The sequence below is a fragment of the Halichoerus grypus genome, chromosome 9 (assembly GCF_964656455.1).
Source record: "Halichoerus grypus chromosome 9, mHalGry1.hap1.1, whole genome shotgun sequence".
Classification (NCBI taxonomy): Eukaryota; Metazoa; Chordata; class Mammalia; order Carnivora; family Phocidae; genus Halichoerus; species Halichoerus grypus.
In genome coordinates, this window is record NC_135720.1 from 107,146,037 (window position 1) to 107,172,676 (window position 26,640).

General features: G+C 58.4%; 1 protein-coding gene and 1 long non-coding RNA gene across 4 annotated transcripts in view; one reads left to right on the top strand and one right to left on the bottom strand.

The window, feature by feature from the left end:
• Positions 1–6,912: 6,912 nt before the first annotated feature.
• On the bottom strand, positions 6,913–23,043 carry MDFI (MyoD family inhibitor). 3 transcript variants are annotated; one of them, XM_036102197.2, is made up of 5 exons: positions 22,827–23,043; positions 21,186–21,272; positions 13,684–13,866; positions 10,455–10,679; positions 6,913–7,729 (listed from the first exon to the last, which is right to left on the bottom strand). In XM_036102197.2, the coding sequence occupies exons 2-5, from the start codon at positions 21,259–21,261 to the stop codon at positions 7,470–7,472; spliced, it is 744 nt and encodes a 247-aa protein (XP_035958090.1). In that variant the 5' UTR covers positions 21,262–21,272; positions 22,827–23,043; the 3' UTR covers positions 6,913–7,469. The 3 variants fall into 3 exon arrangements, with proteins under 3 accessions (XP_035958090.1, XP_035958079.1, XP_035958073.1); XM_036102186.2 differs by lacking the exon at positions 22,827–23,043 and adding an exon at positions 22,257–22,791; XM_036102180.2 differs by lacking the exon at positions 22,827–23,043 and adding an exon at positions 21,407–21,639.
• LOC144379083 (uncharacterized) overlaps positions 21,713–26,640 on the top strand; it is a 28,527-nt gene continuing 23,599 nt past the window's right edge. The window contains exons 1-2 of the long non-coding RNA XR_013441265.1: positions 21,713–22,154; positions 26,253–26,394. This is a non-coding gene — a long non-coding RNA (uncharacterized LOC144379083). The remainder of the gene's footprint in view (positions 22,155–26,252; positions 26,395–26,640) is intronic.

Genomic DNA, 26,640 nt, shown 5'->3' on the forward strand with positions numbered 1-26,640 from the left:
CAGCCTCTTTGAAGCTGAGCATGACCATGTGAACAACTTCTAGACAATGGGAAGTTAGCAGAAGTTGCACACAGCAGCCTCCAGGAATCTTCTTTAAGAGACATCTGGCCCGTGCCCTTTGCTCTCCTGTCTGTTCTTTTCTCCATTTGCTGCCAGGAATGTGGATGCCACCACAATGCACCGTGAGAACAAGGGCCATAGCAGAGCAGTGAGCTGCAAAGAGCGTGGGGCTCTGGGAACCTCAAGGAGCAGAGCACCATCACCTCCAAACTTATCTACGTGATGGAGAAATAAGCTTACAGCAGACATAATCCTAATGAATACAGGCAGGCAGTCAACACCATCTGCTACAGGACGCAATGGCCCAGGTGTCACAGCAAGTTAACAGAGAGCCTAAATCGTAACCTGGGACCCCTGACTCCCAGCTCAGGGCACATTCTGCTTTCTTGAAAGCAGCGTGGTGAGATGAGACACTTCAGGTGTTGAAGCCAGAAAACCTGAGGTCCAGCCTGGCACTGTGCCTCACGAGAGATGTCATCCTGAAAACGTTAACTTCTCCAAATCCTTTTTCTCATCTGTAAGATGGGGAGAATGATTCCTACCCGACATGTGCTGAGCACTTGATTGAGCCTGGCATGCCATAGAAACTGGATGTGGATTTCTAACAACAATTGAATGAAGATTAAATAGGCTGTGGACCCTGGTTCATAGTAAATATGGTGGCCAGCTACCAAGATGCGGGGGACTCCGAGGCCAAGTTGTAACACACATTGTGGCTCCTACCTTGGTCTCTTGGGTCACTCGGGGAAGTCAGCTTCCCATGGTGTGAGGACACTCAGACAGCCCTCTGGAGAGGTAGACACATAAGCAGCTGAGGGCCCCTGTCAAGGGCTGGCACCAACTTGCTGGCCATGTGAGGGAGCTATCATCCCATCAAGCTTGCAGATGACCGGAGCTCTGGTCGACATCCTGACCGCAACCTCAAGAAAGACCTTGAAGCTGACCCACCTGGCTCAGGCCATGTCCAAATTCCTGACTCACAGAGACTCTGTGAAAGAATAAATATTCATTATTGCTTCAAGCTGTTAGGTTTGGGTTTATTTGTTACATAACAATAGATAATCAATGCAGTATTTATTCACTAAATATTAGCTTCCTCTTCTTCTTTTTGGGAAGACGCTTCTCTTCTGCACCGCCCTCTCCCACCATGTGACTCTCACGTCCCAGAATGAGGGCATAGGACACAGGCATCTGCCTGCCCTGCATACAGAGGCTGTGGGGAAGGCTGTGGCCGGCCCGGCCCTATGGCAGCCTCCCTGCCGGCTAGCCCCTTTCTCCCTGCCAAACAGTGAATCCAGGTTGGTCCGGATGCCCGTCATGGCAAGCCCAGGTGATGGGGCCCACCTGTCTGCTCAGGCCTTCCGAGGGAGTGAGGAGTTCGTTGGCAAACCTCTGCCTGCTTGCACCTCCACCCCTTTGCCTGAAAGCTTCCTCCAGCAGCGAAATTGGGTAGCGGGGGCCAGAAAATTGACACTCCTTTGGGAACGGCCCTGAACCAGTGACTCAGCTCCCTTGAAGGCACGTGTCCTCCAGGATTGGGTGCCAGTTGCTCACCGGGGTAACCAATGAACACAGCCTTTATTGGCTGCCTTCCCTCCCAGTCTCACTCCCTGCCGCTCCCCTGCTGATGTTTCCCGAAATCCCTTTCTGAACAAATGTACTTGCACTCGAAGCCTTGTCTAGGGCCTGCTTCTTGGGGGGCCCGACCAAAGACTGCATGCGGCCCAGTCTGGGCAGAGGTGTAGATTGACCTGCGAGGAGCATCCGGGAATGATTTCCCTTCCCCTGGTGAAAGGTGCGAGAGGAGAAGGCCTCGTTTCCCCATCCGTCTTTTTTTTGTTTGGTGTGGACGCTGTGTGTGAGCTTGATGCCTGGGGCTATGGTAGCCACTTTGTGACCAGGAGGGGAGACGTGGACCACATGCTGAGGATGACAGAGGAGAAGGATGGAAGCCAGGCTCCTTGGAGGCATCTTTGAGCCTCTCGACTGGCTCAGGGCCGCCTAGCTCTGTACTTCTTGGTAAGGAAACGATACATGTCCTTACAGATTAAGCCACTTTTATTTGGGTTTTCTGCTGTTTATAGCCAAACTCATCCATTACCGATACATCCATTACCAATACAGGCTTGTCCTAGAGGCATTATCGTTGGAATCCACATCCCCCACTACCATCTTGAAGCTCCCAAACGGGATGGAGAGGTGGTGGGGAGGCCACAGCTTGAACTCCACAGGTGGCCAAGGACCTGGCGCTGAAGACCAGAGGTCCCAGAGGGGAGAGGGACATGTGGGCAGCAAGGACAAGGGGTGGGGAGGACAAGAAGGCAAACCCCCATTAATCTGGCCAGGGTGAGCATTGTTATTGTTATTATTATGGAGCATCTCAAGGCTCATGCTCATCCTGGCCTGGCCAGGCCCCACTAATGGCCCTATAAATCCCAACCATAAAGAGTAATGGGGGGAGACAAATGAGATAATTAGGAATAAATCTCACCGAGGTCTCTATTCAGCAGCACCCCTGGCCAATCTTCCGAGCCATTAGCCAGCCCCTAATGAATGCCAAGCTGCCCGGCGCTGTGGAGGCTCCAGGCACGGGAGGGACCTGAGATGGAGGGGCGCCACCGCCCCCACAGCCCGCGGCCAGCGACCTTGGGAGGAGCTGAGGGACAGGCCCGCAGCCTGCCTGTGTGGCTTTTCTGCCTCCAGGGTCTTGCGGACACTTCATCTGCACTGTCCCCTCACTATCTCCCTTCTGCCTTCCATCTCTGCTTCTCTCTCATCAGCCGGTCTCTGTCTGCATTGTGGAGCCATGGAAGGTCTGAGTTAGCAGGAATTGAGGAGGCCACCTGACACCCCCTCATCTGTCCTCCCTGCCACCAGTCAACCCCAGGGCAGGGACCCCATCCACACCCCTCTCCCCCAGAACATTCCTAGGAAGAGGGAGGCCCCACCCACCGCTGTTGCTGGCCATGGCGCTGCGGGCAGCTCTCACTATCAGAGCGGTTCTCTTGCTGGGGCTCGGAGCTCTTTCTTGGTATGTCTGCTCCTTGGTCTTCCTCTGCCTGCTGGAGCCCGAGGATAAGCCTCACTCTCCTCCCCCGGGCTTCGGATATCTGAAGGCCGCCGTCCTTGACTTCTCTTCTCTGGCCAAGTGCCCTGAGCTGCATTTGACAATTCAAGGTTTCCAGCCAGGCCTCCCCGACCCAGGCGCCTCCTCCGGACCCACACGCAGTAGTCCCACCCCATCGTGACTTCTGTTGTTTTCATCTGTCAGCCCCTCCCCCTCTTTTGGCTACAGCGCCCCTCCTTCTTTGGGAAGCTTCCCCTCCTGGATTCCACATGGTTCTGGAGGGGCAGCCAAGTCACCCGCCCTTCCTGGCCACAGAGGCCTGGCCCATCCTAGCCCTCCATCCCTTGACACGGTGACTGGCCCAGGAATGAGGACCCTGGGGTAAAATGAGAAATGTCGGGTAGACACAGCGCATGAATGTGCCTCCCTTTCCCACCCCCTCCCAGTGCCCCCCGAGTCCTACCTGCCTGCAGTAGGAGGGGATGAGGCACACTTAGAGATGGCAGGCCCTGTGGACTGTAGAGGCTGCTACAGGGTTGGGGAGAGGTAATAACACCAGATGAGAAGGAAGGAAGGCTGGGAGGAGGCTCTCCTCTGCAGGAGGTGAAGGGTGAAGGGATGGCTGGGTCAATAGGACGGCTGTGGCTATGGGTCCACCCTATGCCCGTGTCTCCACGTCATTCCAGGAGAGTCAGAATATAGAAAGCACAGACACGGGGGCGACAAGGGGCGGGGTCTGTGATCTCTGGCCCCTCTGCTGCCCCCACATGTAGCCTGAGGCTCTTTTCTTGCTCAGGGCCAGTCCTGGGAGCGACCACACTGCCTTCCCGCTGCTCCGCAATGGGGAGCATCTGCAGCAACTCTCCTGGGAGCCTCGGGGGCCAGCCCTCAGCCCCCCACTGCTGCCTCATCTCCCAGTGGTGGTGAGGAGCGGGGGTTGGCGAAGGCCCCGGGGCACGACTGGTTGCAGGCAATCCAGCCTGGAGGCTGCTTACAGGTCCTGGCAGCCCTGGAGCCATGGGATGGGCAGGGTCTGGGGCTCAGTTTGCCCAGCTCTGGGTACCAGCGCGGGGAATGCCAATTAAATGTGCTAAAAAACAGAGAGAAGCTGCTAGAAGCCATGCAGGCAGAGGGGCCGGCTGACCACCCTTCCCCTCATTAGCCAGCCCTTTGCTTAGCTACTTGCTCGGTCCTGGGGCAAAATCTTATGAGTCTGGCACACAGCTCACCCAATGGTCACGGCAGTCCTGGCCAGAGGCAACTTGGCCTCACCACTTTCTCCTCCCCTAAGTGTGGTAATGCCTGTCTTGGGTTAAACGACTCAGGGCATGAGGATTTCCAGTCATTAGAAATCTCCCAGGCGAAAGGGGACTCCATAGATGGAGGAAAACCAGAGAGGCAGGCTATTTCCCTGAACACTGCGGCAACTGTTCTATTTCCAGAGTCTCACTGATGTTCCGTGGTCTACATAAAGACACTGAAGCCCAGGGAAGGAGCCTCTTCCCCGGGGCTCACCGCAGAGTCAGGGCTAGAACGGACACCTGGCTCAGACCAGCCAGCTGGCAAGCAGATCGGGGAGCCAAAGGAGAACAGCTATGGAGTGGAGGGGAAGAAGGGTCCAGAAGTAGGGCTTGCTCTGGAAGGGCATCTAGATGGGCAGGACTGGGTGGGTGGGAGGCCTCGAAGACAAACGCCATTGGCTTCCCAGCCCCGCTGAGGGCCACATGGGCAAGGCTGGGGGAGGCAGGGGGAGCGGAGGGGTGGACAGAGGCTCTGCAGCACAGCCCGGGGCTGAGCAGGGCTGGCCGCAGCTCTCTGAGCGCCCATATGTGTGTACGTGTGCTGTGTGTGACTTTGTGGAATGGATGTGACTGCAAGGAGTCTGTGGGTTCACTCGTGTGTGTGTGTGTGTGTGTGTGTGTGTGTGTGTGTGTGTGTGTCGGTGGGGGTGGGGGGGGAGGAGGCTGGCTGAACCCTGCCCCTGGCCTGCCCCCAGCCGGCTCAGCTGCTCAGGTTTCAGCCACCGTCCTAAAGAAAACAGCCTGGAGCCTGCAGCAGGAAATCGCTATTTGCATTGGAGAGGCGCCTCTTCCTGCCACGGCCCCCAGGAGGGGAGAGGGCCAGGGAGGGGGGCCTTCCTGCCCACCTGGACCAGACCTCAAGTCGGTCAGGCGCACCGCGCCCCTCCTCCCGGCCACCCTAACGGCAGCCCCCAGCCTTGGGGAAGACCTGAGGTGGAGTGGGGACTGCATGGCAGCCCCCCGCCACCATCTGCCCTCCTCAGGACTGAGAGCCACGGCAGCGAGAGAAGTGGCACTCCTGTGGCCATGTGACCAGTGGCACGCCACTTTGATCGGGCGGCTGTCAGCAGCACAGCAATCCCACCTTTAGGAATATTCTACAGACACAGCTTGTTCGCGCTGCCTTGTTTGTCGTAGAGAAATAAAGGGAAGGGGCTAAGCCGGAGCTGGGTAACCGGGTGGCCACTGGTCCTTCGGTGGGACTCCAGGCCGCTCCTCACTGTGCTCAGGAAGATCCCCCAGACGAATGGTCAAGCGATAAAAAACAGTGCAGGACAACGCGTAGAGAATTTTGACATCTTTGTAAAAGAGAAAATAGGCGTATATGCTTGTGTATGCACAGATGAGCCTTTGTACTTTGGGTGTGCAATCACTAAACAAACACTCAGATCAACAAACAGATAAATGAACACTGGGGGGCTGAGGAGATAGGGCTTCTCTCTTGGCTTTGGTCTTGACTATGTGACCCTGGACAGGTCCCTTCCTCTCGGTGTCCTGAGTTTCCTATGAGATCCTAGAGGTCAGGGAAACCTTGCTGTTGGCAAAGTGAGGGCTGTGTACCTGTTGGGGGGTGTGTGTTGGGGAGGCACGCCGTGGTCTGGTCAGTCCTTCTCACCCCCTTACTACCTCCTCCTGCTGCAACCGCACCCACCTCCCAGTCACAGGCTGCTCCCCCATATGGCATTCCTTAAGAGAGTTCACATTTCATCTGGCCCTTTTTCTGAGCTCCCTCCTTCCTTCCAGAATCCCTCCTGGCCACTGGAGCCTTTGTTCAGGAAGCAGTGCCCACCAATTTCTCCACTTTAGGAAGCCTTCTCCAGCCCTGTCTTCCCCTCAGGGGGATTGGAGTCCAACCATGGGACAGTCCTCTCACTCACCCTGGACACCTGCCTTTCTCCAGGCCCAGGATGGGGTGAGGAGGGCTGCCCTCCCAGCAGACATTGGTGCCAGCCGCATGGCCTCCAAGGCTTCGGCTAAGCCCGTCGGTTTTCTTCTTCCTCAGGCCCCCTGACAGTCCGGGACTGCGGCTGGGCCGAGTAACCCGCACTCAGGCCATACCTGCTTCCCCGCGTGGCCCAGGAGCAAGCCCAGGCTGCGACGGGCCTGAGCTGGCCCCTCCCCGGGCACTACTCTGCCACTGACGCAGGCGGCACCCAAGGCCCCGAGCCATCACGAGGAAGGGCTTCGAGAAGCAGGAGTCAGCAGGAGATTAATTAATCAAAACCGGAACACATCTGTTGTTAATTAATTCTATGCCAAGGGTTAACTCTTCCCTCCCTGGGCTTCCCCATCCCTTTGGCAGGAAGAGGGAAAAAATGGTGGGGAGTCGGTACCCCTCTTCTTCCTGCCTTCAGGGGGAACATGAAGGAGTGAAGGGACCCCAGAGGGCAGGGAGGCCTCCTCCATCCATTGGGTGCTTTGTGTGTGTGTTGGGGCGAGAGGGAGTGTTTGCTTTTGAGACACTACTCCTGAGTGCCAAGGAGATCTGAGACGGACAAATAACTTTATTTACAGCAACAAATAGGACAGACCCACCCTCCATTCCCTCCCTCTCCCCTTCCTGTCTTTTCTATACTGTTCCTGTCCCTCCTGGCCCAGCCCTGCCCTCTGGGGGACCTCGGGGGTCACTGTAGGAGTCAGGCCCCCCACGAGGGCCCCGTAAGGAGACTGGGGAAGGGCTTGGCCCAGGACGGGCTGGGATGTCTCACTTCACATTTTGCTAAGCCTGGGCGGCGGGAGGCGGGCCCCAGGGGCCGGGAGAGGTAGAGAAGCGCACAGCCCGCCGGCCCCGCCTCCCCCCGCCCGCGCTCCTGCCCCCCACTTTCACAGTGTTCTCGCCGGGGGTGGGGGGGCGGGGGGCCAGGCGCGGCTCCCTCCCCGGCCCGCCCCCCAACCTCGGGTCTTCGGCGCTGCCACCGGGTCCCGGCACCGCGAGGAGGAGGCGGTGCTGCGGCGGCCCCGCCCCCACCCTCCCCCACCAGAGGCGGGGCCGCGGCGCGCGGGTGGGCGGGGCGGCGCGCGGGTGGGCGGGGCGGCGGCGGTCAGGAGGAGAAGCAGAGCCCGCAGCACTCCATGCAGATCTCCAGGCAGTCGGCCGACTCGCAGCAGGCGTCCACGATGCCGCAGTCCAGGTCGCAGGGCAGGTCGCAGTCGGCGCACTCGCCCGAGCCACAGCAGCAGCAGCAGCCGAGACACGAGTCCTCGGAGCTGCAGGAGCCGCACGTGGCGCAGTCGAGGACGATGTTGCACAGGGTCAGGAACTCGCAGAACAGGCAGGACAGGATGCAGTGGACGCAACAGTCTGCGGGCACGGGCGGGGGACAGGGCCGGTGAGACAGCCAGGGCCGAGGGACCCAGGCTCAGAGGGCTCATGGCCGAGGGCTCGGCGACTCTCCCACTGCTCCCACACGTGGGATTGCGAGGGGCCCAGCTTTCCAGCTGATGACCCCAAGGCACAGAGTTACATGCACCTGCCCAGTTAGTTGTAGAGCGAGGGGTCTGAGCCCAGGCCATCGGGATTGAGTCCCTGCTCTTTACCACCCTTAGTCATTTATTTACCAAACCCTCGCTGTAGCATGTCCCAGGCACTCTTCTAAGTGTTGGGCATGAATGAACCTCATTTAAACTTGCAACAACTCCGTGAGATGGGGCTACTATTAGCCCCACTTGACAGATGAAGAAACTGAGACACAGAGAAGTCGCTTCAGAATATGCCCAGAATCCTACCATTCTGCCCGTCTCTCACCCAGGCAACTGCAACAACCTCCTCTCTGGTTGCCCCAGCCCCCACCCTTGACTACCCCTTCCTGCATCTACTCCCCACACATTAGCCCAGAGGGACCCTTGCAGAACTTCAGTAGTGTGTGTCCCTCCTGTGCTCAGAACCCTCAGGTGGCTTCCACCTCCCTAGGAGTGAGATCTGGTCTCCTCCCACACTCTGTCCTCCTGGATCACTCTGCGGTGGCCTTCCCTGACCACCATCTTTACTACTGCAACCTGCTGGCCCCACCCCAGCACCCTCAGCCCCTTGCCCTGGCCTGCCTCACCTCTCCCCTGGAAGGACTTATCACCTTCCATGGCACTATGCGGCTCTCTCCTCCCACTAAAATGTAAGCTCCACAAGGACAGGTGTCTTTGTCCTTTGTAGTCACTGATACAAGTCCCTAGAAGGCGCCCGACATTAAGGTGCTGAGTAAATAGATGGTAAGTGAATGAATGCATGAGTCTACCCGTGGGCAGCCAGCTGGTAAGTGGTGGAGCTGGGAATCGAAACCAGGCAGGCTGGCTCTGGAGCCTGCGTTCTGAGCCGCTCACTGGGCTGCCAGGACGCTGAGCTGGCCTCCCTCCCGGGGGGCTGGGCATGCAGCGCAGTGTCCAGTTCCCCTGACCAGGCGGGCCCCTGGCACAAGGCTGCTGGTCCTGTGGGAGTCCCACACTGCCATGGAGGGTGTGACTCTGCCATCCCATTTCTGTGTGGAGGGACTGGGGTCTCGTATAGATAGCCGGCACCCCTGCCATCTACCTGCAAACTGAACAAGGGAGTTCTCTTCAAATGCAAATCCAGTGAAGTCACTACCCCGTTTAAAATCCTTCAATGGCTCCCTATTGCCATCCAGATAAACTTTTTTAAGAGAGAGAGAGAGAGAGCGAGCACGTGCCTCGAGCGTGTAGGGGGTGGGGGGCAGAGGGTGAGGGAGAGAATCTTAAGCAGGCTCCACACCCAGCTCGAAGCCAGAGTCAGGACTCGATCCCCTGACCCTGAGATCATGACCTGAGCCGAAATTCAGTCAGACCCTTAACCGACTCAGCCACCCAGGCACCCTATGCCCTCCAGATAAAGTCTAGGTCCAGTGCACAGTTTACAAGGTGCCTTCACCCCCACAGCCCCTGCCTGCTTGGACTCTCACCTCCCCCCATTCCTCACCTAGAATTTCATAATCTAGCCAAGATAGCCTTTCTCACTTCTGTGCTAATACTCCCCCGGCTAGATCCTCCTACTCACCATTTAAGTCTTGCTCAGACCTCTGGAGCTTTCCCAGACTCCCCTCCCCAGCTTTCTGGGCTGGTGTGGGTGTCCCCTGTGTTTGCATAACCTCCTGTGTGTGGCTTTACCACTGTATTTATCACCCCATATGGTGATTACCTGTTTGTCTTTCTCATGAGAGCTCTGTGAGGCCAGGGACTGGGTACCCAGCGCATAGCACAGTGCCTGGTGCACAGCAGATGCCCAGTACATTTTTAAGTGAGTGGACATTCCTTTCATAATTAAGACTGTTGGGCAGAATCTTCTCTGTAGGAAGGCTGATGAACATTTTACGTGCAAATGTGTACACTGAATCCTGTTTGCAGAAGACCACGCTGGAATCCCCCAGTGTGGACAGGACGCACTTAAAAATTCTGGGGTGAAGGTCAAGCACCACTGAGCTGTAGGCAGCTGTCACCCTCTCGGAATTAATGGCCGGGGGGGGGGTAGGGAAGCTGGCTGCCCAGGGCGGCCCGGCAGGGGACCCTTGTATTGCAGGAACAATGGCTGGTGTATCTGGGTTCCCTGCCTTCCCACCGGCCTGCGCAGCCCTCGCCACACCCTCAGTTAAGTATCCAAAGGTGCATCATTTTATTCTGCAGGTATTCTGCTCTCACTAAACAGGCGGTCCATGCCTTAAGGAAAATTTTGTTTCCAGAAATGGAGTGGCTTACGCTGGCTCAGCCCAGATGGTTTCATTCCTTGTTACAGCAATTCCGGGAGAGCATGGATGGGAAGGGGTTGGTCTTGAGAAGGCAGATAGGCCTCACTTTCTCCAGCACGTGTAGTTGGCCAGATTCCCCGGAGGCAGTGTTAAAACCCGGTCTCCTGGGCCCCACCCAGAGGATCAGATCCAGGCCTGGCGTGGGGCTGAGCCTGCGCTTCTAACAAGCAACCTGCTGAAGATACTGCGGCTTGTCCCTGCCTCGTGCTTGGAGGGGTCCTGCTTGGAGGGGCCCGGCTGAGGAGGCCTCTCCCAGGGAGGGCGGGAGGGGATGCTTACCTTCCTGTGCCTGGAGGGGTATCTGGGAGGCAGTAGATTTGGTGCTGCCCTTGCTCTTCTTGCTGCCCTGGCTGGCGAGAGATGGGTGCGTCTGCAACTTCCGGTGGGCCTTGGGGCCACCCAGGGCACCATTCCCTGCTCGCCTGGCGCTGCCCAGCTCTGAGGGGTGGCCTGAGCCATTCGCCACTAGTGGGGTGCAGCTCAAGGGGTTCCCCTGAGGCTGGCCTAGAGAGGTGATGAGAAAGGTTAATGGGGGTGGGGAGCGCACGGCCTCCCAGAGCTCTGCCCCAATCCTGCCTGCTTCAACCTTAGATACGCCACAGGTCACCTAGCCGGGCTTGTATTCTGCAGATGGGGAAACTGAGGCCCAGACAGCAGAACTGACTTGCCCAGAGGCACACCAGGAAATAGTTGAGTTGAGCCTGGCTCATGACCCCCAGACCAGTGCTCATTCCAGAAGAGACAGAGGTGCAAGGCAACAGCGGGGGCTCAGAGCCCTGGACCCCACCTTCTTACCCCACGTGAAATCCATCTCCTGCTCTTGGGGTCCTGGGGTTTTAGCAAGAGTGGCGGTGGTCAGGGGGGAGGGATTAAGGACTGTTTGGCTGGGGGGCGGAGGGACAGCAGTGAAGCGTTAGCCTTCACCTCGGCCCCTGCCAAGCCCCCAGATATTTTTGCCCTTGGTGTGCTGGGTGATTTATTGGAAACATCTGTTTGGAGATGAATGCCCTGGCCCTGGGCTCCAGGGGCGCCTCAGAGCAGCCCCTCTACCTCTTCTCTTCCACCCCAGCTCCCCTGCCCTGTCTGCCTCTGCGGGGTGGCTGGCAGAACGAGTCTCCTGGGGAGCCCTGGGGGTCTGGGTGAGGGGGGAGAGAAGGGAGGAGAGGCCTATGGTGGGGAATCCCCGAGGCCAGGAACTCCCTGAGTCCCCATCCCAGGCTGAGGAACCAAACTTCGGCTTCATCAGTGGGGTCCAGGGAATGCTGGCCCTGGGATCCCCCCAAAGCACCCAGTCCCTTTCCTTACCTCAGGTTTGCTCACCTAGATGACATGGTTCTGTCTGCAAGAGATGGGGGCAGATACGTGTGTGTGTGTGTGTGTGTGTGTGTGTGTTTGGGGGAGGGGACTGAGAAGGTGACAGGGAGAACTCTGGGCCCCCTCAGCCGCTCAGGGCTGTTGGCTCCTGGGCGGGACCCTCTGTAAATGCATAAATGTTGGGCACTTCCATCTCTTAGGCACTGGGGTGTGGGTCCCTGACTCCCTCTAGGCCGGGCCCCTGGGTTTGCATCGTAGTACGAGAAGGTGTCTGGGGGGGCGGCTGGAGGCTGAGGAGAGGGGAAGGTGGCCTCAGTGCTTGCCCTGACTGAGAGGGCCAGGCCTTCTACGAAATGGTTGTAGTGACAGCACATCATGGAGTACTTCCTGCTTGCCAGCCCCCCTTCTAAGTGCTTCACATGCCATTCTCTCACGAACCCTCTCGGTTTCTCCCTGAGGCGGTATCCACCTTTCACAGATGAGGAAACTGAGTCCTGGAGAAGCACAGGAACTTGTCCAAGGTCCCACAGCTAGAAAGGGTCAGACGTGGGCCCAGCCTGGAGGCCAAGAGCTGGGACTCAGAGCGCAGAGCGGGGCAGAGGCTGGGAGATGAAGGACTGGGGACGAAGCTGCTCCTATCACAGTCATCCCTCATCTTATAACTCGTACCTTACATGTTAGGCTGTTATTAGATGCCAAGAGCGTGCCTAGAGCTTTCTGTAGAGCAGCTTCTTTATACATCTCAATAGATCTGTCATTGGCCCCATTTCACAGATGAAAAAAATGGAGACCCAGAGACGGTAAAACTTGCCCAAGGTTCCACAGCTAGGAAGTGGAGCAGGGGGACAGTGGGGGGGGGGGGATGGAGGTTGGGAGAAAGGCACCGAAGGCCAGGTGGGGAGTCAGGAGAGGATGGGAGACACAGCTCTGGAGAAGCTCCATGCTGGGAGCGTTTGGCCCTGAGGTGTGGCTGGTGCCTGCATCTGGGTAAACAGGGGTAAGGCCATGGCAAGCAGCCAGGCCTGAATCATCCTGCTCCCACCTCTTGGCCCCACGGCGGGAGACTGGCCTGAGTCCTTGGCCAGCTTCCGTGCCCCCTGCCCCGATGCCTAAACATGGGCACAGTGACCGGAGGGTGGGAGTGTGTGGTGAGCTGAGGGCCCTGGGAGGTTCGGACAGACACAGAGCTTGCCTGTGGCCATGGCCGTGGGGGTGGCCACGGGGGCTGAGTCACAGAGCAAACACTCGGGCCCATAGACACAGAGGTGTCTGTCCAACTCCCATCCAGGCCCCCTCCTCTGTGGCCACGGCGCTGACCTCTTTCTCTCAGTTCCGCTGGTGGGTGTGTCTAGAGGAGGCTGAGGGCAGTGCGCTAGCAGGATTTAGTAACCCTGACTTCCAGGGAGTCCAACTTAGCCCCAGATGCCCTGGCTGAAGGCGGCTCCCCCTCAGCCATGCCAGCTGAGCAGGCAGGCACAGGAAAGAGCCCTGGGCCAGGAGACCTGAGTTCCCCAGCTGTGTCCAGGCTGAGTGGGTCTGCGTGCCTCAGTTTCCTCATCTGTAAAATGGACTTGGCACTCGCTGTCCTGCACAGGCTGGTTTGAAGAGTCTGAGATCAGTCAGGGAAAGAAAGTTGGAAAGTGCAAATGTGTCTATAGATTTTGTGGATCTTCTTATTAACTACAAACAGCTCTGGCCGCCCCTTCCCCACCCTTGAGGGTGAGGGCGGGGAACTCTCTCCCTCCCAGGACCTCCCTGGGGGCCTTGAGCCAAGCCTGGGAATAGGCTCCTTTCTGCTCAGAGTAACTGGGGGCTTCTCTCCTTCCTTTTCACCCTCGATACCCTGAAGGGTGGGGCTGCAGGGGGCTCTGGCTCTGGGGCCTCATACCTCCCGCTCTCTTCCTCCTTTCATATGGTCCCACGCCCTCTGCTCTTGAACCATATTGCCTGGAGCCCGTCCACCCTCCTTGTGAACTAATGTTATACTAATCATCTTGTATATGGAGGTCTCTTTCCTAGACAGAAAGGACAGTGACCGTGTCCTACACCTTTTCGTTGCCCACACTTCAAGGTTCTGGCCCAGTGCTAGGCTCCCATGGGCACCCACTGCATTTCCGCCAGCCCATAGGGATAGGATTCCCTAGCACGACCCCCACGTGTTGCCATTCCCACCCCTCGGCCCCCTAGGACTCACATGTCACAGCTTCTGTGGGGACATCGAGGTCAGTACTGTCCAGGGGCTGAGGGGCCCCAGGGCCATTGCCCTGGGGCATGGGGAATGCCGCTTCCTCCAGAGAGCCCTCCTCTAGCGCTGCCTCCACAGGGTGAGTGGATCCGGTTACTACCTCCAGCCCAGGCAAGAGGGATGGGGTCTGGGCTAGAGAGAAAGCACATGACCAAGGTATATTTTCCGGTGCCCTCCTGTCTGCCCAGCCCTGGTCCCCTTCCCGCAGCCCAGAATGCCATAAGCCCTCATTCTCGGCCTCTTTGTACCAGCTACCCAGCCCTTACCCTATCTGGCAATGGTGCCAGGCTCCAAAATAGAAAGCTCCCAAAACGCAAGCCAGGAGGGATCAAGGGTGTGTGTGTATATGTGTGTATACGAGTGTGTGCACGTGCGCACTTGGGTCTGTGTGGTTGTCAGGGAGAGGGGCCAGAGATGTGCAGCAGAAAGGGACGTGGGGAGAAACACGGCGCAGGAGAGGACAGACAGATGGCCAGTGATGGACGGACAGGGACAGGCATCCAGAGTGACAGGAAGAGGGAAAGAATCAAAGGGCCAGTGAAAGGCAGAAGCCGAGAGAGATGGCATCAGAAGGCGGGATTGGGCGCCGAAGGAGGGAGCCCCAGAAACCCTGGGACAGACAGCTTGGGACGGGAGGGAGACTCAGCAGAAAGTGAGGGGGAGGCAGGGAAGGATGGGGACAGAGGCAGAGGTGACAGAAAGGGGAGTATGGGGCAGGCAAGGGCGAGAGGGACACACAGGGAGAAGCCAGGTCAGAGAGGATGACAGCGGGGAGGGAGAGTCAGAAACCTGGGGTGAGGAGAAGGATGGGCCCGAGGCGGAGGGGCCAGGCAGGAAGAGAGGCAGGGAGCCGGCCCAAGAGGCTGGGAAGAGGCAGACCACAGCCACACGTAATTACAGTGACCGGCTCGACCCCTCTGCGCAGGGTGGGCGGAAGGCAGAAATGGAGCCTCCTTCAAACCCACAGCTCCTGAGGCAGCAGGACTAGGGCCCCCTGGGGCCAGGGGGAGGGGGGAGATTGGGGGGGATGGGAGGTGGGGGAGGGAGGCAGCAAGGGGCCTGAGCTCCCATCCCTCGGTGTCACCAGGGATATAGGAAGGCCTGAGGGTTAGCAGGGAGGGTGAGGTCAGGGATCACGGGGCCCAGGGCCAGGCCGGCAATTACAGGGTGCAGGGTGCACCCCAAGCCTCTCATCAGACCCCAGTTGTGCAGTCCGGGGGACGGGGGCTTCGAGAGGGTGTCCCCCCCACATGCCATGTTGGGAGCAGTGGAGACACAGAAACAAGAGACTCAGAAAGATGCAGAGACCACAAGGGAATAGGGAGAGGAGAGCCACAGGCAGTCAGAGAAGGAAGAGAAAGGGCAGGAACCCAGAGACGAAAGGATAACCACCCGCCTGTGCACACCACACAAAGTGACCAAGAGAGAGACACGCCCAGGGCGACCGAGAGATAGACAAAGACTAGTCTTGGAAATAGAAACAGACTCAATCACAGAGAACACGGGCCTACATGCGCTGGCCTTCTCTGAGCTGTCTCCAAATGAAGCTCAGCCAAGACAGGACGCAGGAAGCCACCATCAGGAAAGCCAATGAGGGCGGGGCAGGCAGGTCTGGGGCCTGGGAGCAGCCTGAGGGGAGGGGACCATCCAGGGGCTCAGCTGCCCCCCTGGGCCCTGAGCAGTCCTTGTTCCAGAGATCCCCATCCCCCCACAGCCCGGGGAACCAGGCCCCAGGGGACCCAGGTAGGTAGTTCACACCTGCCTGGGAAAACCACAGGCCCTTTGCAGAGACAGGAGCTGGGGTGGGAGAAGGGCACAGAACTCCTGCAAGCTCGGGAGGGTGGCAGAGTTGTAGGCTGGGCACCCCTCATGCTGACCCCGGCCGCTCCAGGGAGGGAGGGGTCGGTTCTGTCCTGCCCCATCCAGTCTTTGGGCCAGTTGAGAGCCCCCTATCTCCTGGGTTCATGAGAGAGGAGTCCAATGGCTTTTGGAAGATCACAGGGCTGGGGCAAGGGGACCAGGGGAGCCGAGATGACACACAGGGCGGAGGGAGGAGCGATGCCTGCTGGATGGTGCCTCTCCCAGCCCTGAGCCTGGGCTACAACAGCTCAGCCATGGCTCTTGGGGGCTAATACCAAGCTGGCACGAAGCGGGAGGCTCAGGGCTTGCTCCAGATTCCTAGGAAGGGAGGGGCCTGCCCAGTTGCAGCCTCTGGCCCTTAGAGGCACCGTGCCATGGCCCTGACGGGTAGCACTGTCTCTCCCGTGTGGTGTAATGAGAAACGCCTGAGCGAGGAGCTGGAAGACCCAAGCCCTGGCTTTTAGCAGTAGCCAACTTGGGCAAGTTACCAGGACTCGTGTTTCCTTGTGTGTAAAGGGTGGTGGTGGGGGGGGATCCTTATGCTTATCCCTCAGGGTTTCCAAGAGTAAATGAAATGCTCAGCAGTGCCCCAGAACGCAGGGGGCCATTCATGAACCTTCTGTCTACCCACCTTTCCTCCTTTCCTTCCTTCCTGCCTGCCCTCCGCCTTCCCTCCCTCCCTCCCTCCCTCTCTCCCTCCCTCCCTGCCTCCCTCCCTTCCTGTGCTGTTTGGTTTAATATTCATGAAGCCGCTAGGATGCCCCTTGCAATACGTCAAGTGCTGGGTAGACCACAACCAGGAAGAGGAGGTCACTGTCTCAGGAGTCATCTGTGAGGGGTGGGGGGCAGTCACATACACCGAAGGGCAAGAGGTGCACCAGGGCTGTGGGGGCACAGAAGCCGGGCACTCATTCCAGGGGTGTGCGTGCACGTGTGTGTGTCTGGGGGGCTTCCTGGAGGAGGCAGTGCCCACACTGGGTCTTGAATGATAATCAATCAGCAAAGAAGGGGGAAAGAACGTTTCGAGAAGGGCAGCAGACGCCAACACCCCAGGGTGAGCGGCTGCAGCATGAGCAAGGGAAGCCACAGCCATTTGGCGGTGTTGAGGCTGGAGAGCCTAGAGAACTGGGGCCTCGTGGTCGTTTCGCAGGCTCCCTCCTGAGGTCACTGGGGGGTACAGGGATGACACCATGGGTCCTAGAGTAGAAGGAGCCAGGATCGCAGCTCTCGTGGCCCCCCTCCAGGGTTGGAGAGGGATGAAGGCGAGACAGGGGGGTTAGGGAGACTGGTCCCCATCTGCGCCCTCCTCCCCCCGTGTCGCCACTCTCTGGCACCGTCTCCTTGTAGGTCACCTACAGGGCTGGTGACCTGGAGGCCAGAGGGGACAAGTAGTTAGAGAGCCAGACCAAGTCCCGAGGAGACCCTCCTGCAGGGAACCTGCCGTTCTAGGGCGAGCTTCAGACCTCGGAAGGGTATCAGGAAGGTAAGACAATCCAGTCCAGTCACCTTGACCTGGAAACACGGAGACACAGGTCTCCTGGAGCCAAGAGGTGACCCTGCAGATGTGACACTGAGGGCCTAAGAGGAACCCGTGCTGAGTGGCCGGAGACATGGACGCAGAATGAGAAGGCATTAAGAAGTGGTGGGAAGACCGGAACTGAACGAGAGGTACCACCTGGAGGGCCCGGTGCCAAGAAACAGCTCTCCCTAGAAGCGCACAGAGCAGAGAAGTCAGACAATAGGGGGAGCCCCAGGGCTCAACCATCAAGAGACCAAAACAGCCTCATTTTCCTTCCTGTGACCATGAGCCCCCACTGTTCAGCACAGAGGGGAGAACATCTCTGTGGAGAAGCTCCCAGAGGAATGTTCAAGAGGGTAGAGATGCGGAGTGCGCTGGAAGGAAGTGGAGGCCAGCAAAGGCCAAGGGCTCTTGTATGGATGTGCAATTCATGTTTGGCATAAAGGCACCTGCCCAGGCTGGCAGGAGTGCCTGGTTAGGGCCCCATCCTCCCCGGAGGCGCCATCTGCCTGCCCAGCTACGTCCCTGCTCCGTGTGACCAGAGGGCCACTTTTGTCTAAGGTGCACAGAGGGTCACACATGCCCTGTCACACGGCATCTCTGAGCAGAAGCCCCTGCCCTGCACCTCTTCTAGGGTCTCCATCTACAAGAGGGGAATATAGAAAGGCAGCGGCCCCTTATGCCTCAACACACTTTGTTCCCTAACACGGGATAGGGTTGGAGCCAATGCTCTGAGTTCTGGAAAGACCTCCCAGCAGGGAGTGGAAACATGCTGTTTAAGTCCACAAGCCCGGGGCGCCTGGGTGGCTCAGGTGGTTAAGCGTCTGCCTTCAGCTCAGGTCATGGTCCCCAGGCCCTGGGATCGAGTCCTACGTCGTCAGGCTCCCGGCTCAGCAGGGAGTCTGCTTCTCCCTCTCCCTCTGCTTTTCCCTCTGCTCGTGCTTGCTCTCTCACAATCAAATAAATAAATAAAATCTTAAAAAAATAAATTCATAAGCCCAGGAGGGAAGGCCAAGAGACTCACAACTTCAGCAGGAACCCTGTTGAGTTCCTTCTGGCCGCCTGCTGTCCACCAAGGTGAGGGGTGCTCTTGGGACAAGGAATGGGGGGACCTCTTCTAGGTGGGATGGGTTCACTCCAAGCCTGGAAAATGCCCACAGGACACTTGTTCTGGAGCTCCAATCTCTGGTCACTCAAACCCAGACCTCTCCACGGTCTTGTGGACAGTGGATCTAAGCTTCCCCCTTGGAGCTTTGACCATCTCTGGAGAGGGCCAGGATCTCTCTGCTCAGAGAGTAGTGACTGAACTCCACACTCCAAGCTCTCCTTGGCCTGGCATTCAAGGCCTCAGTTGACATCTTCAACCCGATGAATGGACAAGGATCCTGTGTTCCAGGCAGCCTGACCTCTCCACGGCCCCAGGTCACCACCGGGCCTTCTGACCAATCCACCCATGCTTATGCTTACATGTTTTCTCTTGACCAGAAGGTTCTAACCCTCTCCTCTCCCACTTCCCAAATGCAACCTATCTTTCAGGCCTCCCCAGCTTGCTCCCTTGGGATGGTGGCAGAATTCACCCCTTGCACCCCCAGTGGGCACTCAGCAAGTGTCTATTGCTGAGGACTGAATCCTGGAATTGGGAATGCCCCAGGTCAGGGGCAGAAGAGAGAATGAGGGGGTGAGGATTAGGGGTGGCACTTGGCTCCAAACCCCAAGGAGGTGAGAATTTGGGCTCACTGGATGCGCCCTTGTGACACACCAGTCCCAGTCCCAGCCCCCGGGCTGAGGACTGAAGAGGGCTTGAGCTGGCCAGTTAGGCTGGGTCGGGTTGGTCTTATTTTAGGTCTGAAGACTCCAATTCCCCAGGAAATTCAATTTAGAACCAAGAGCAGGAATGTGACGCCTCAGTGCTGGACAGAAATCTGCTGTGGGTTAGGGAGCCAGGTTCTCTGGGGCTCGCAGGGGTGGGTGGAGAGGAGGCACTGGGGGGGAGCCAAGGGTGTGGGGGCTTGGCCACCTGCCCCAATCAGAGGTGCCCTGAGTCTCCTTGCACCCTGTCTGCATCTTGGGCAGCTGAAGGCGGGGGGGGGGGGGGGGGGGGGGGGGGGGGGGGGGGGGCTTGCTCCCTGGCTGTCCTGTCAGCCAGGCCCCCCAGGGGCAGTGCTCAGGCCCTGCTCTTCTGTCGGCACTCAGCAGGGAGTGTGGGGGATTCTGGTCTCGGCTTCAGGCGTCTGTGGGGTTTTGGCTGGGTCTCCTGCGGTTTGGGCTTCCTGGGCAGTAGGGCTCATTCTCCCAAGGCGGCAGAGCCAGGCCTCTTCGAGTTATGAAAGCCACATTGTCTGGCCCAGCCCAGGCTGGGGAGGGGGCTCTCTGGGCCTCTGGAGGGTGTGAGGGGGCGCCTCAAGTTACAGCCTAGGGCTTTACCCCTCCAGGTGGCCCACCCTGCCCCAGCACATTAAGTCCCTCCTCTCCCTGCTGGGACTCAGAATGGGTCACACGGGGCAGCAGATCTTGCAAGGAGGTAGCGGGGGAGAGAGCAGAGAAGAATAAGCGGAGAAAGAAGGCAGGGCGAAGGGAGAGGGTGGGAGAAGAGAGGCCCAGAAAGTGAGGAGGGGTGAGAGAGGCCAAGAGGGAGAGAGGCTCCCAGACACAGAGAAAGATCCTTCCCGGTCCCGCCCCAACCTCTCTCTCTCCAGGCTGAAGGAGTCCACTTCTTGGAGGAGCTCATCCCCCAGAAGTCTCTGCTCCAGGGGCCCCACCAAGAGGAGAGGATCTGAGGGCTAGCGGGGATACGCAGCAGACACATCAGTCCCATGTATGCGTTGGCCCTTGGCCAGCCATCTCCTACTTGTCCTCGCTCGGCTGTAGGAGCCGCCCCGCCAGGCCGGGCCTGGGCATGCAGCAGGTAGATGTGGGGAGCCCACAGCCTCTCCAACAGGCACACCGGCCCCTATGGGCAGATGTGGAGACAGAGGCCAGAGAGGGGAAGTAACTTGTCCAAGGCCATGCAGGGAGTTAGTGTCAGAGGTCCAGGACCCGACCTTCTTATTCAGAGACTCAAAGAGGGGAGAAAGGGAGGAAGGCAAAAGAATGAGACTAATCTACAGCTGGGACTGAAGTCCCAAAATCTGGGCCTAGACTCCTGCTCTCCACCCCACTGCCCCTGAACAAATCCCTGCTGCTCCTGACTTCTCCCTGGCCCTGTGTGCCGCCCTGAGCCTCAGCTTTCATGGGCACAGTCAGAAGAATGGACTGAGAACCACAGCCCCAGGGCGCTCACCCCATACCCCTCAGGGAGTCACAAAGCCTTCCAGGGTTGGGAGGCTCCTTCAGGAATCCCAGAGAGGTTACAAACCCTGCGAACTGGGGGGAGGGGCATTTCACTCCGGCTGTAGGCACTTGGTTGGAGTGGGTGTGCGTGTGTATGTGTATGTGTGTGTGTGTGTGTGCGTGTGCACGCGTGCGCGCGCCTGCAGGGTGGGACCGGCCGGGACAGGCCAGGCCCGGGTGAAGAGGAAGACCAGGGAGACAAGATGGCAAGGAGGGGAGGGGCCGGGTCCTGGAGCCGCTTTCTGCGGACAAAAGTTTTCGGGAAGCGCTAGGCTCTCGTTGGGTTGGGGGAAGGGAAGGAGAGAAAGACTCAGACACCCCAAGCCCCGCCTGAGGCCCCCATAAATATTTACACACTGGGCAGAAACGGTTGGGACACAAATCCCAGACGGACAGACACCGCGCTGTGTGTGTGTGTGTGTGTGTGTGTCTGGTATTGGGAGTGGGGGGTAGTTGGAGCCAATTTGGCGCAGCCGCCGTCTCCATTCGGCCCTGCCCCCATCACCCCAGCCCTCCACTCTCCTTGGACCCGGTCCCCGATACCCAGATACCCAGTCTCCTTACCCCCACCTCCACCCAAGCTCCCCAGAACCGTCTCTGCGCGTCTCAGGGAGGAGGAGTGAGAATTAGCAAATCCCCCCACCAATTCCCCCAACCCCCATCCCCCTCGCCCCCCCCCCCGCCCCGGCCCGGCCGCCTGCCCCCGCTCCCTTCCAGCCTCGCTCTCCATCCGCGGTCCTACCTGGGCCCGGGGCTGCTCTGGGGGCTCCATGGGGCGCGTCGCAGTGAGGGGGGCGCTGGCCACTCACCTGGGACATCGGCCCGGGACCTGCAGAAAACAGAGCTCAGCGGGCGGGGCCGACCGTCCCCTCGCGCGAGCAGGGGAGAGGGGGACGCGCAGGGGGTGATCCGGCCGCAGGCGCGCGCCTCCCCCCTTTCGAGCGCGGCCACCGACCAACTCACTCGTGCAAGCTGCGCGCTACTCGCTACTCGGGGATCACCGCGCAGGGGCTGCCATGTGCGCCTGCGGAGGGCGCCCCAGCCGAGGGGCCGCTCGGCTCCTCGCCGCTCGCTCCGCGCCCCCTCCCCTCTCACTCGCTCCTTTCTCCCATTTCGGCGCCAGCTCGCGCCGCTCGCCCCCTTCCTTCTTCCTTCTCTCTCTCCGGCCCCCTCGCTCCTCCCCCTCTCGCCTCTCCCCTCCCCTCTTCCCAGACCCACCCTCTCCCCGCCCCCTCCTCGCCTTCCCCCGTCGCCCCCTCCTCCCCACGTCCCTTCCCCGCGCCCGGCCCGGCGCAGCCTGGGCCGGACACGTCTGTCCGCGGGGCGCCGCGGCCCAAGCCCCCACAGGAAGCCGACTCCGCGCGTTTCCTCCGCGACCTCAGAGCTGGGCCCCAGTCTCCCCAAATCTCCGCTCGCCCCCAGGCCCAGCGCCCCGAGGGGCCGCCCGAGGAGCTGCGCTTTCGCCTTCTCCTGCCCTCAACTTCGCAAAAGTTTGCAGAAAATCAGGAGAATGAGGGAGAGAAACCACTCTGGCCACAACCGCCTCGAGCCAATTGTCTGAATAATTGTGGCCCCAAATCTCGGAGTCCCAAAGATGGGAGTGATCAGGGTCCTCGGGCACCCTTCGCCCACCCCGTCGGTCTCAGCCCCGGGCCGGGGGCTCACAGACCTCGTGCCCACCCCGCCAGAAGCTGTCCCTCCGGGAAATCCGGTTAGTGACCATCTAGCCTCCCGCGTCCTGTAGCAGCCCCGAGCATCCCTAATCCCCCCATTCCCGCCAGCTGTGCGTGGGAATTTGTGTCCGAAGACCAACTTTGGAGGCAAAGCGAGGTTCTCGGAGTTCGGCCCTTCTTTTGGCTCCAGACGGGAATCCGAGGCCTTCCAAGTTGCGGGTGCTCAGGGGAAGAGGAGAGAAGGGGCCCCTCCAGGCAGGGACAGCCCGACGGCACATCTGGAATTGTGAGCTGGGTCCCTCCTCGGGGCCGTGGGGACAGGGAGGAGCCGCCGTCGGGCAGCCCGAGGGGGGCGAGGACCCTCAACGTGACCCCGGGGCCAGGTCCCCGAGAATGGGGGGAGGGCTTGGAGCCTGCGGCCCGCTGGCTGGGGCTGGGCGCGCCCGTAGGATGGTCCTCAGGTGGGGCCGCCGCTGGGGTGCCAGCGTCTCGGCCACACGTGACCCGGGCCGCCTCGGAGCCGAGTCTGGGCGCCCCACCACGCCGGCCAGGGAGCAATTAGGGAGGCGGCGGCGGCCGCGGCGCTGGGCCAGTTCCGCAAGTCCCGCCTTCCAGCCCCGGCCTGAAGCAGGGGGCTGGGACGCGGGGGGCCGAGTGAGGGACTCCGGGCCTCTCCTTGGCCTCCTCCAGCCCCCGCAGTCGCTACTTACGCCGCTCCAAGGCCCCTGAGGCGCGGTCGTGGCCAGGACGGGCCGCCGCGCTCTTGCCACCGGCGGCCGCGTCCCTGCGATGAGCCCAGGTGGCTGCGGCCGGAAGGGGGGCTCCCGGGCCGGGAGGCAGGGTCCCGCTGCCGGGGCCGGGCTGCCTGCTGCGGGGTCCCCCCGGCCTGGCGCCCCGGGAGCCAGCCTCGATCCAGCTGCTGTCTGGGAGCTCTGGAGAGCAGAGTGGACTCCCCCTTCCTGACAAGGGCTGAGTCACCAGGACGCACCCCCGCCCGGGTTCGGCGACTGCTGCATTCTTACCAGCTTACCTGGGCCTGCGGCATGGGCCTCGCCCTCCTCCAAGGGCAGCCCCCGCCTTCTCTCCTGTCCTCTCTGGCATATAGGGCCCCCTCCCCAACCACAGACCCTAGCGATGCACCCCTTCTCAATCTCTATCCCCGTCCCTAAACTCTGGATCAGCCCAGTTCCCCATCCTTACTGTAAGTTGCCTGCTTGAGCTCAAAGTCCTAGGAATCTGGCCCAGTCCTAACGAATACGTTTGGTTTGTTGGAAATGTAAAATACGCTTTAAATGGAATCCCACACACCGCTTTACAGGTGCGCTCAGTTGGTGAAAATTCAGCAAGGTGAACATTTAAGGTACATGCGGTTTTTTTCCTATGCCTATTATGCTTGAATAAAAAGCTTAAAAAATCAGTGTTCCAGGGCAGAGCACAGTAGGATGTGAGGGCCAGGTGGTGGGCCTCCGCATGGCATGGGACTACAGTTCACATCCTAGCCCCACCATCCTCATGTTTCCCTGGAGAAGTCTGTTCACTTCTCTGAGTCTCAGGAGGGATGAACATTGGGGTCCTCGGTGGGGAAATCAATCCTTTTACTGTTACCCAGGGCCAGGACTAGGGTAAGGTAAATGGGGCCCTTGGCTAGGGTGCAAAATTTAGAAGGGTTCTGAGATAAATAACGTTTTAATCCAATATTTTAGTATTAAAAAACCCAAACAAATCAGCAAATCACAGCCCTGCCAGCCAGTTTTCTATTTTTATAAATAAAGTTTTACTGAAACCAGGGCTGGGGTTAGAGCAAAGCCAATGAGACAGGATTGTGCAAGTGCAGGGTTGGATCCTGTGTTGATTTAAAGTATTGGCAATTTGTGCATTGTGGATTTTTTGCATTAATTTTGATTCTTAGACATATTGTGGGAAAATATTGTTGATCTTCATTACTGAGTTTTCTGATGCCCCTTTAAGTTGTGCACCTGAGCCAAGCGCCTTGATCACTCTAGGCCTGGTACACCACTCTTTGTGAAGCACCTGGCTAGGACCCCAGGGCAAGTGAGCAGAGGTTGAACTTGCCCCTTCCACCCACTGACATACAACACCAGGTGGGCTCTGCTTCCCAGCCCAGGCCTAGCTTTCCTGGGGCCCACTGATCAGTTTGGAGTAAATGCCAAGTCCTTACAATGGCCTCCGGCCTCCCTTAGATGGGTTCTTCCTACCTTCGCCCCCGTCTCTCTCCCAGCCTCGTTGCTTCCTGGGTTTATTTTTCTACTTGCCTCATGCTTGCCTCAGGGCCTTTGCTCTTGCTCTTCCCTCTCCTCAGAATGTGCTTCCCCTAGACCTTCCTGTGGCCTCCTTCCTCATCTCTGCCTTTCTTCTGCTTGCGTCACCTTCTCAGAGAGGCCATCCTGGAACCCTCACTGTCCCCTCACACCACTTTATTCTTCTTCAGAGGCCTTTCCACCCTGTTTTCTATTACATTTGCTTGTTTATTGGCAGAAGGAAGCTCTGGAAGAGAGGGGACTCTGTCTCGTCAGCTGGTGTATTCCCTAGAATTGTGTCTGCCCCAGACAGCTCAGTAGATAGTTCCAGTTTCACAAGAGGCCTGAGGGGGAAGGAGCTAATGCAAGTCACACAGTGAGTGAGTGAGTGACAAAATCGTGCTAAATCCCAGGTTTCCAGACTCCCAAACCAGTACTCTTTCCAGCCTCCTGGAAGCCAATCTGAAGAGTCTACAAAGCCTCCCCAGAGCCCTCCAGAGTGACAGTGACCCTGCACAGCTCTCCGTTATAGTCCTGTGCACACAATGCACTCCGAAGGCTGGCCCGGCTCCAGCCCCTGGTGTCCACCCCTTCCCAGTGTCCAGCAGGCATGCACGATTCTTCCCGGCTTCCTGTCTCTGGCACAGGGCCGGTCAGGAGCGGCTGGGCTGGGTTCCGCAGCTGGACCACAGCTGTGGTCTTTGCCATGCCTGGGAGAATGGGGGACAGGACATTATGGCTCATCCTCCCAGCAGAGGGCTGTGTAGAAGGGGGTGTGTTTGTGTGTAGTGGTGGAGGCTGCTGGATCGGAACTGAGAACCTCCAGCTCCCCTCCCTGACTCCCTCCCTGAGGGGCACCGTGTGGGGAATGGGGCTCTATTCCCCCCCATTCCTGAAAGAAATGGCATGTGATGGAATAAGGGGAGCTCAGCCCCCAGGCCTGATTCTATCCCTCTCTTCTAATTCTTGGTGGTATGTCACATTCAGTAAACATGAGTTGGGTATGTTCTCTAGGCCAGCCCCTTGCTAGACATTTCTAGATTTGTTGCTTCCTTGAAAATCCACACAGTCTGGATATTTATTTATTTTTTTTAAAGATTTTATTTTTATTTATTTATTTGAGAGAGAGAGCACATGAGAGGGGGGAGGGTCAGAGGGAGAAGCAGACTCCTTGCCGAGCAGGAAGCCCGATGCGGCACTCGATCCAGGGACTCCAGGATCATGACCTGAGCCGAAGGCAGACGCTTAACGACTGAGCCACCCAGGCGCCCAGTCTGGATAGTTATTATACCCATTTTACAGATGAGGAAACTGAGGCCCAGGTACAGTGACTTGCTCGTGGCCACACAACTAGCAGTAGATGTAGCTGGGACTTGTGCCACATTTTCTGAGGCCACGTGCAGCGCTCATTCCAATGCCTGACACAGCCTTTAGCACGTGGAGGGAACTGTGATATTCGTCCTAAGGTGTCACCACCTCCACGCTGCTTGCTGAACATGTAGACATGGCGCTCGGCAACCCACCTCTGTCTCATTGGTAACTGGGGATACCAGGCACGTGGTAGAGTAGAAATGAGTTGGTTTGGTGTCGCGGAGCCCCACCCAATCTGCAGCCTGGTTCAGTCACTTCTACCTAGCTATGTGATCTTGGGCAAATCACTTGAACTTTCTGTGTTGCCCGTTCTGGAAGGAGAGTTCCTACCTCACAACTGGGGGAAAGATTAAGTGAGCCCCTGGTACACTGTGGCTATCTCTCGGTAAATGTTAACTGTCTTGCCCAGTGCTGGCCCAGCGGCAGGTGAGGGGAGCTTCCGAGGGCACCATTTACAGTAGTAAATGTTGATTAATATTAAATACCGATATTTCTCCTGTTTCACAGATGAGGAAACCAAAACACAGAGAGGTTATGCACCTTGCTCCAGCCCCGCCGCCCACCTGGTATCTCCTGGGAGAAAGGAGGTGGCTCAGGTCGTCCCTGGTCCTCCACCCCTACACAGGACCTCTTCCCCTTCATCCCTGTGGTAAGTTAGTTAACTCTGGGCTGTTATGCACATATAAATGTCCTCTTGCAGTGGCCTCCAAACTCTTTTTTTTTTTTAGTAATTCAACTTTATAACAATTATAAATAAACCTGTTAAAATTTTCTGGACAGTGCCAGAATTTGGATTTAAAAAAAAAAACTTTATTTTTTTACAGTAGTTTCAAATTTACAGCAAAATTGAGCACAAAGTACAAGGAGTTCCCATCTACCATATACCCACATATCA

Bases quoted from the DNA above. Each gene is read 5' to 3' on its own strand.
- MDFI (XM_036102197.2), bottom strand. From the start codon at position 21,261: ATGTCCCAGGTGAGTGGCCAGCGCCCCCCTCACTGCGACGCGCCCCAT. The intron at 10,680-13,683 runs GTGAGTCCTAGG...TCACCTCTCTAG, and splicing joins CCCCACAGAAGCTGTGACAT to GCCAGCCTCAGGGGAACCCC. The intron at 7,730-10,454 runs GTAAGCATCCCC...CCGTGCCCGCAG, and splicing joins ACCCCTCCAGGCACAGGAAG to ACTGTTGCGTCCACTGCATC.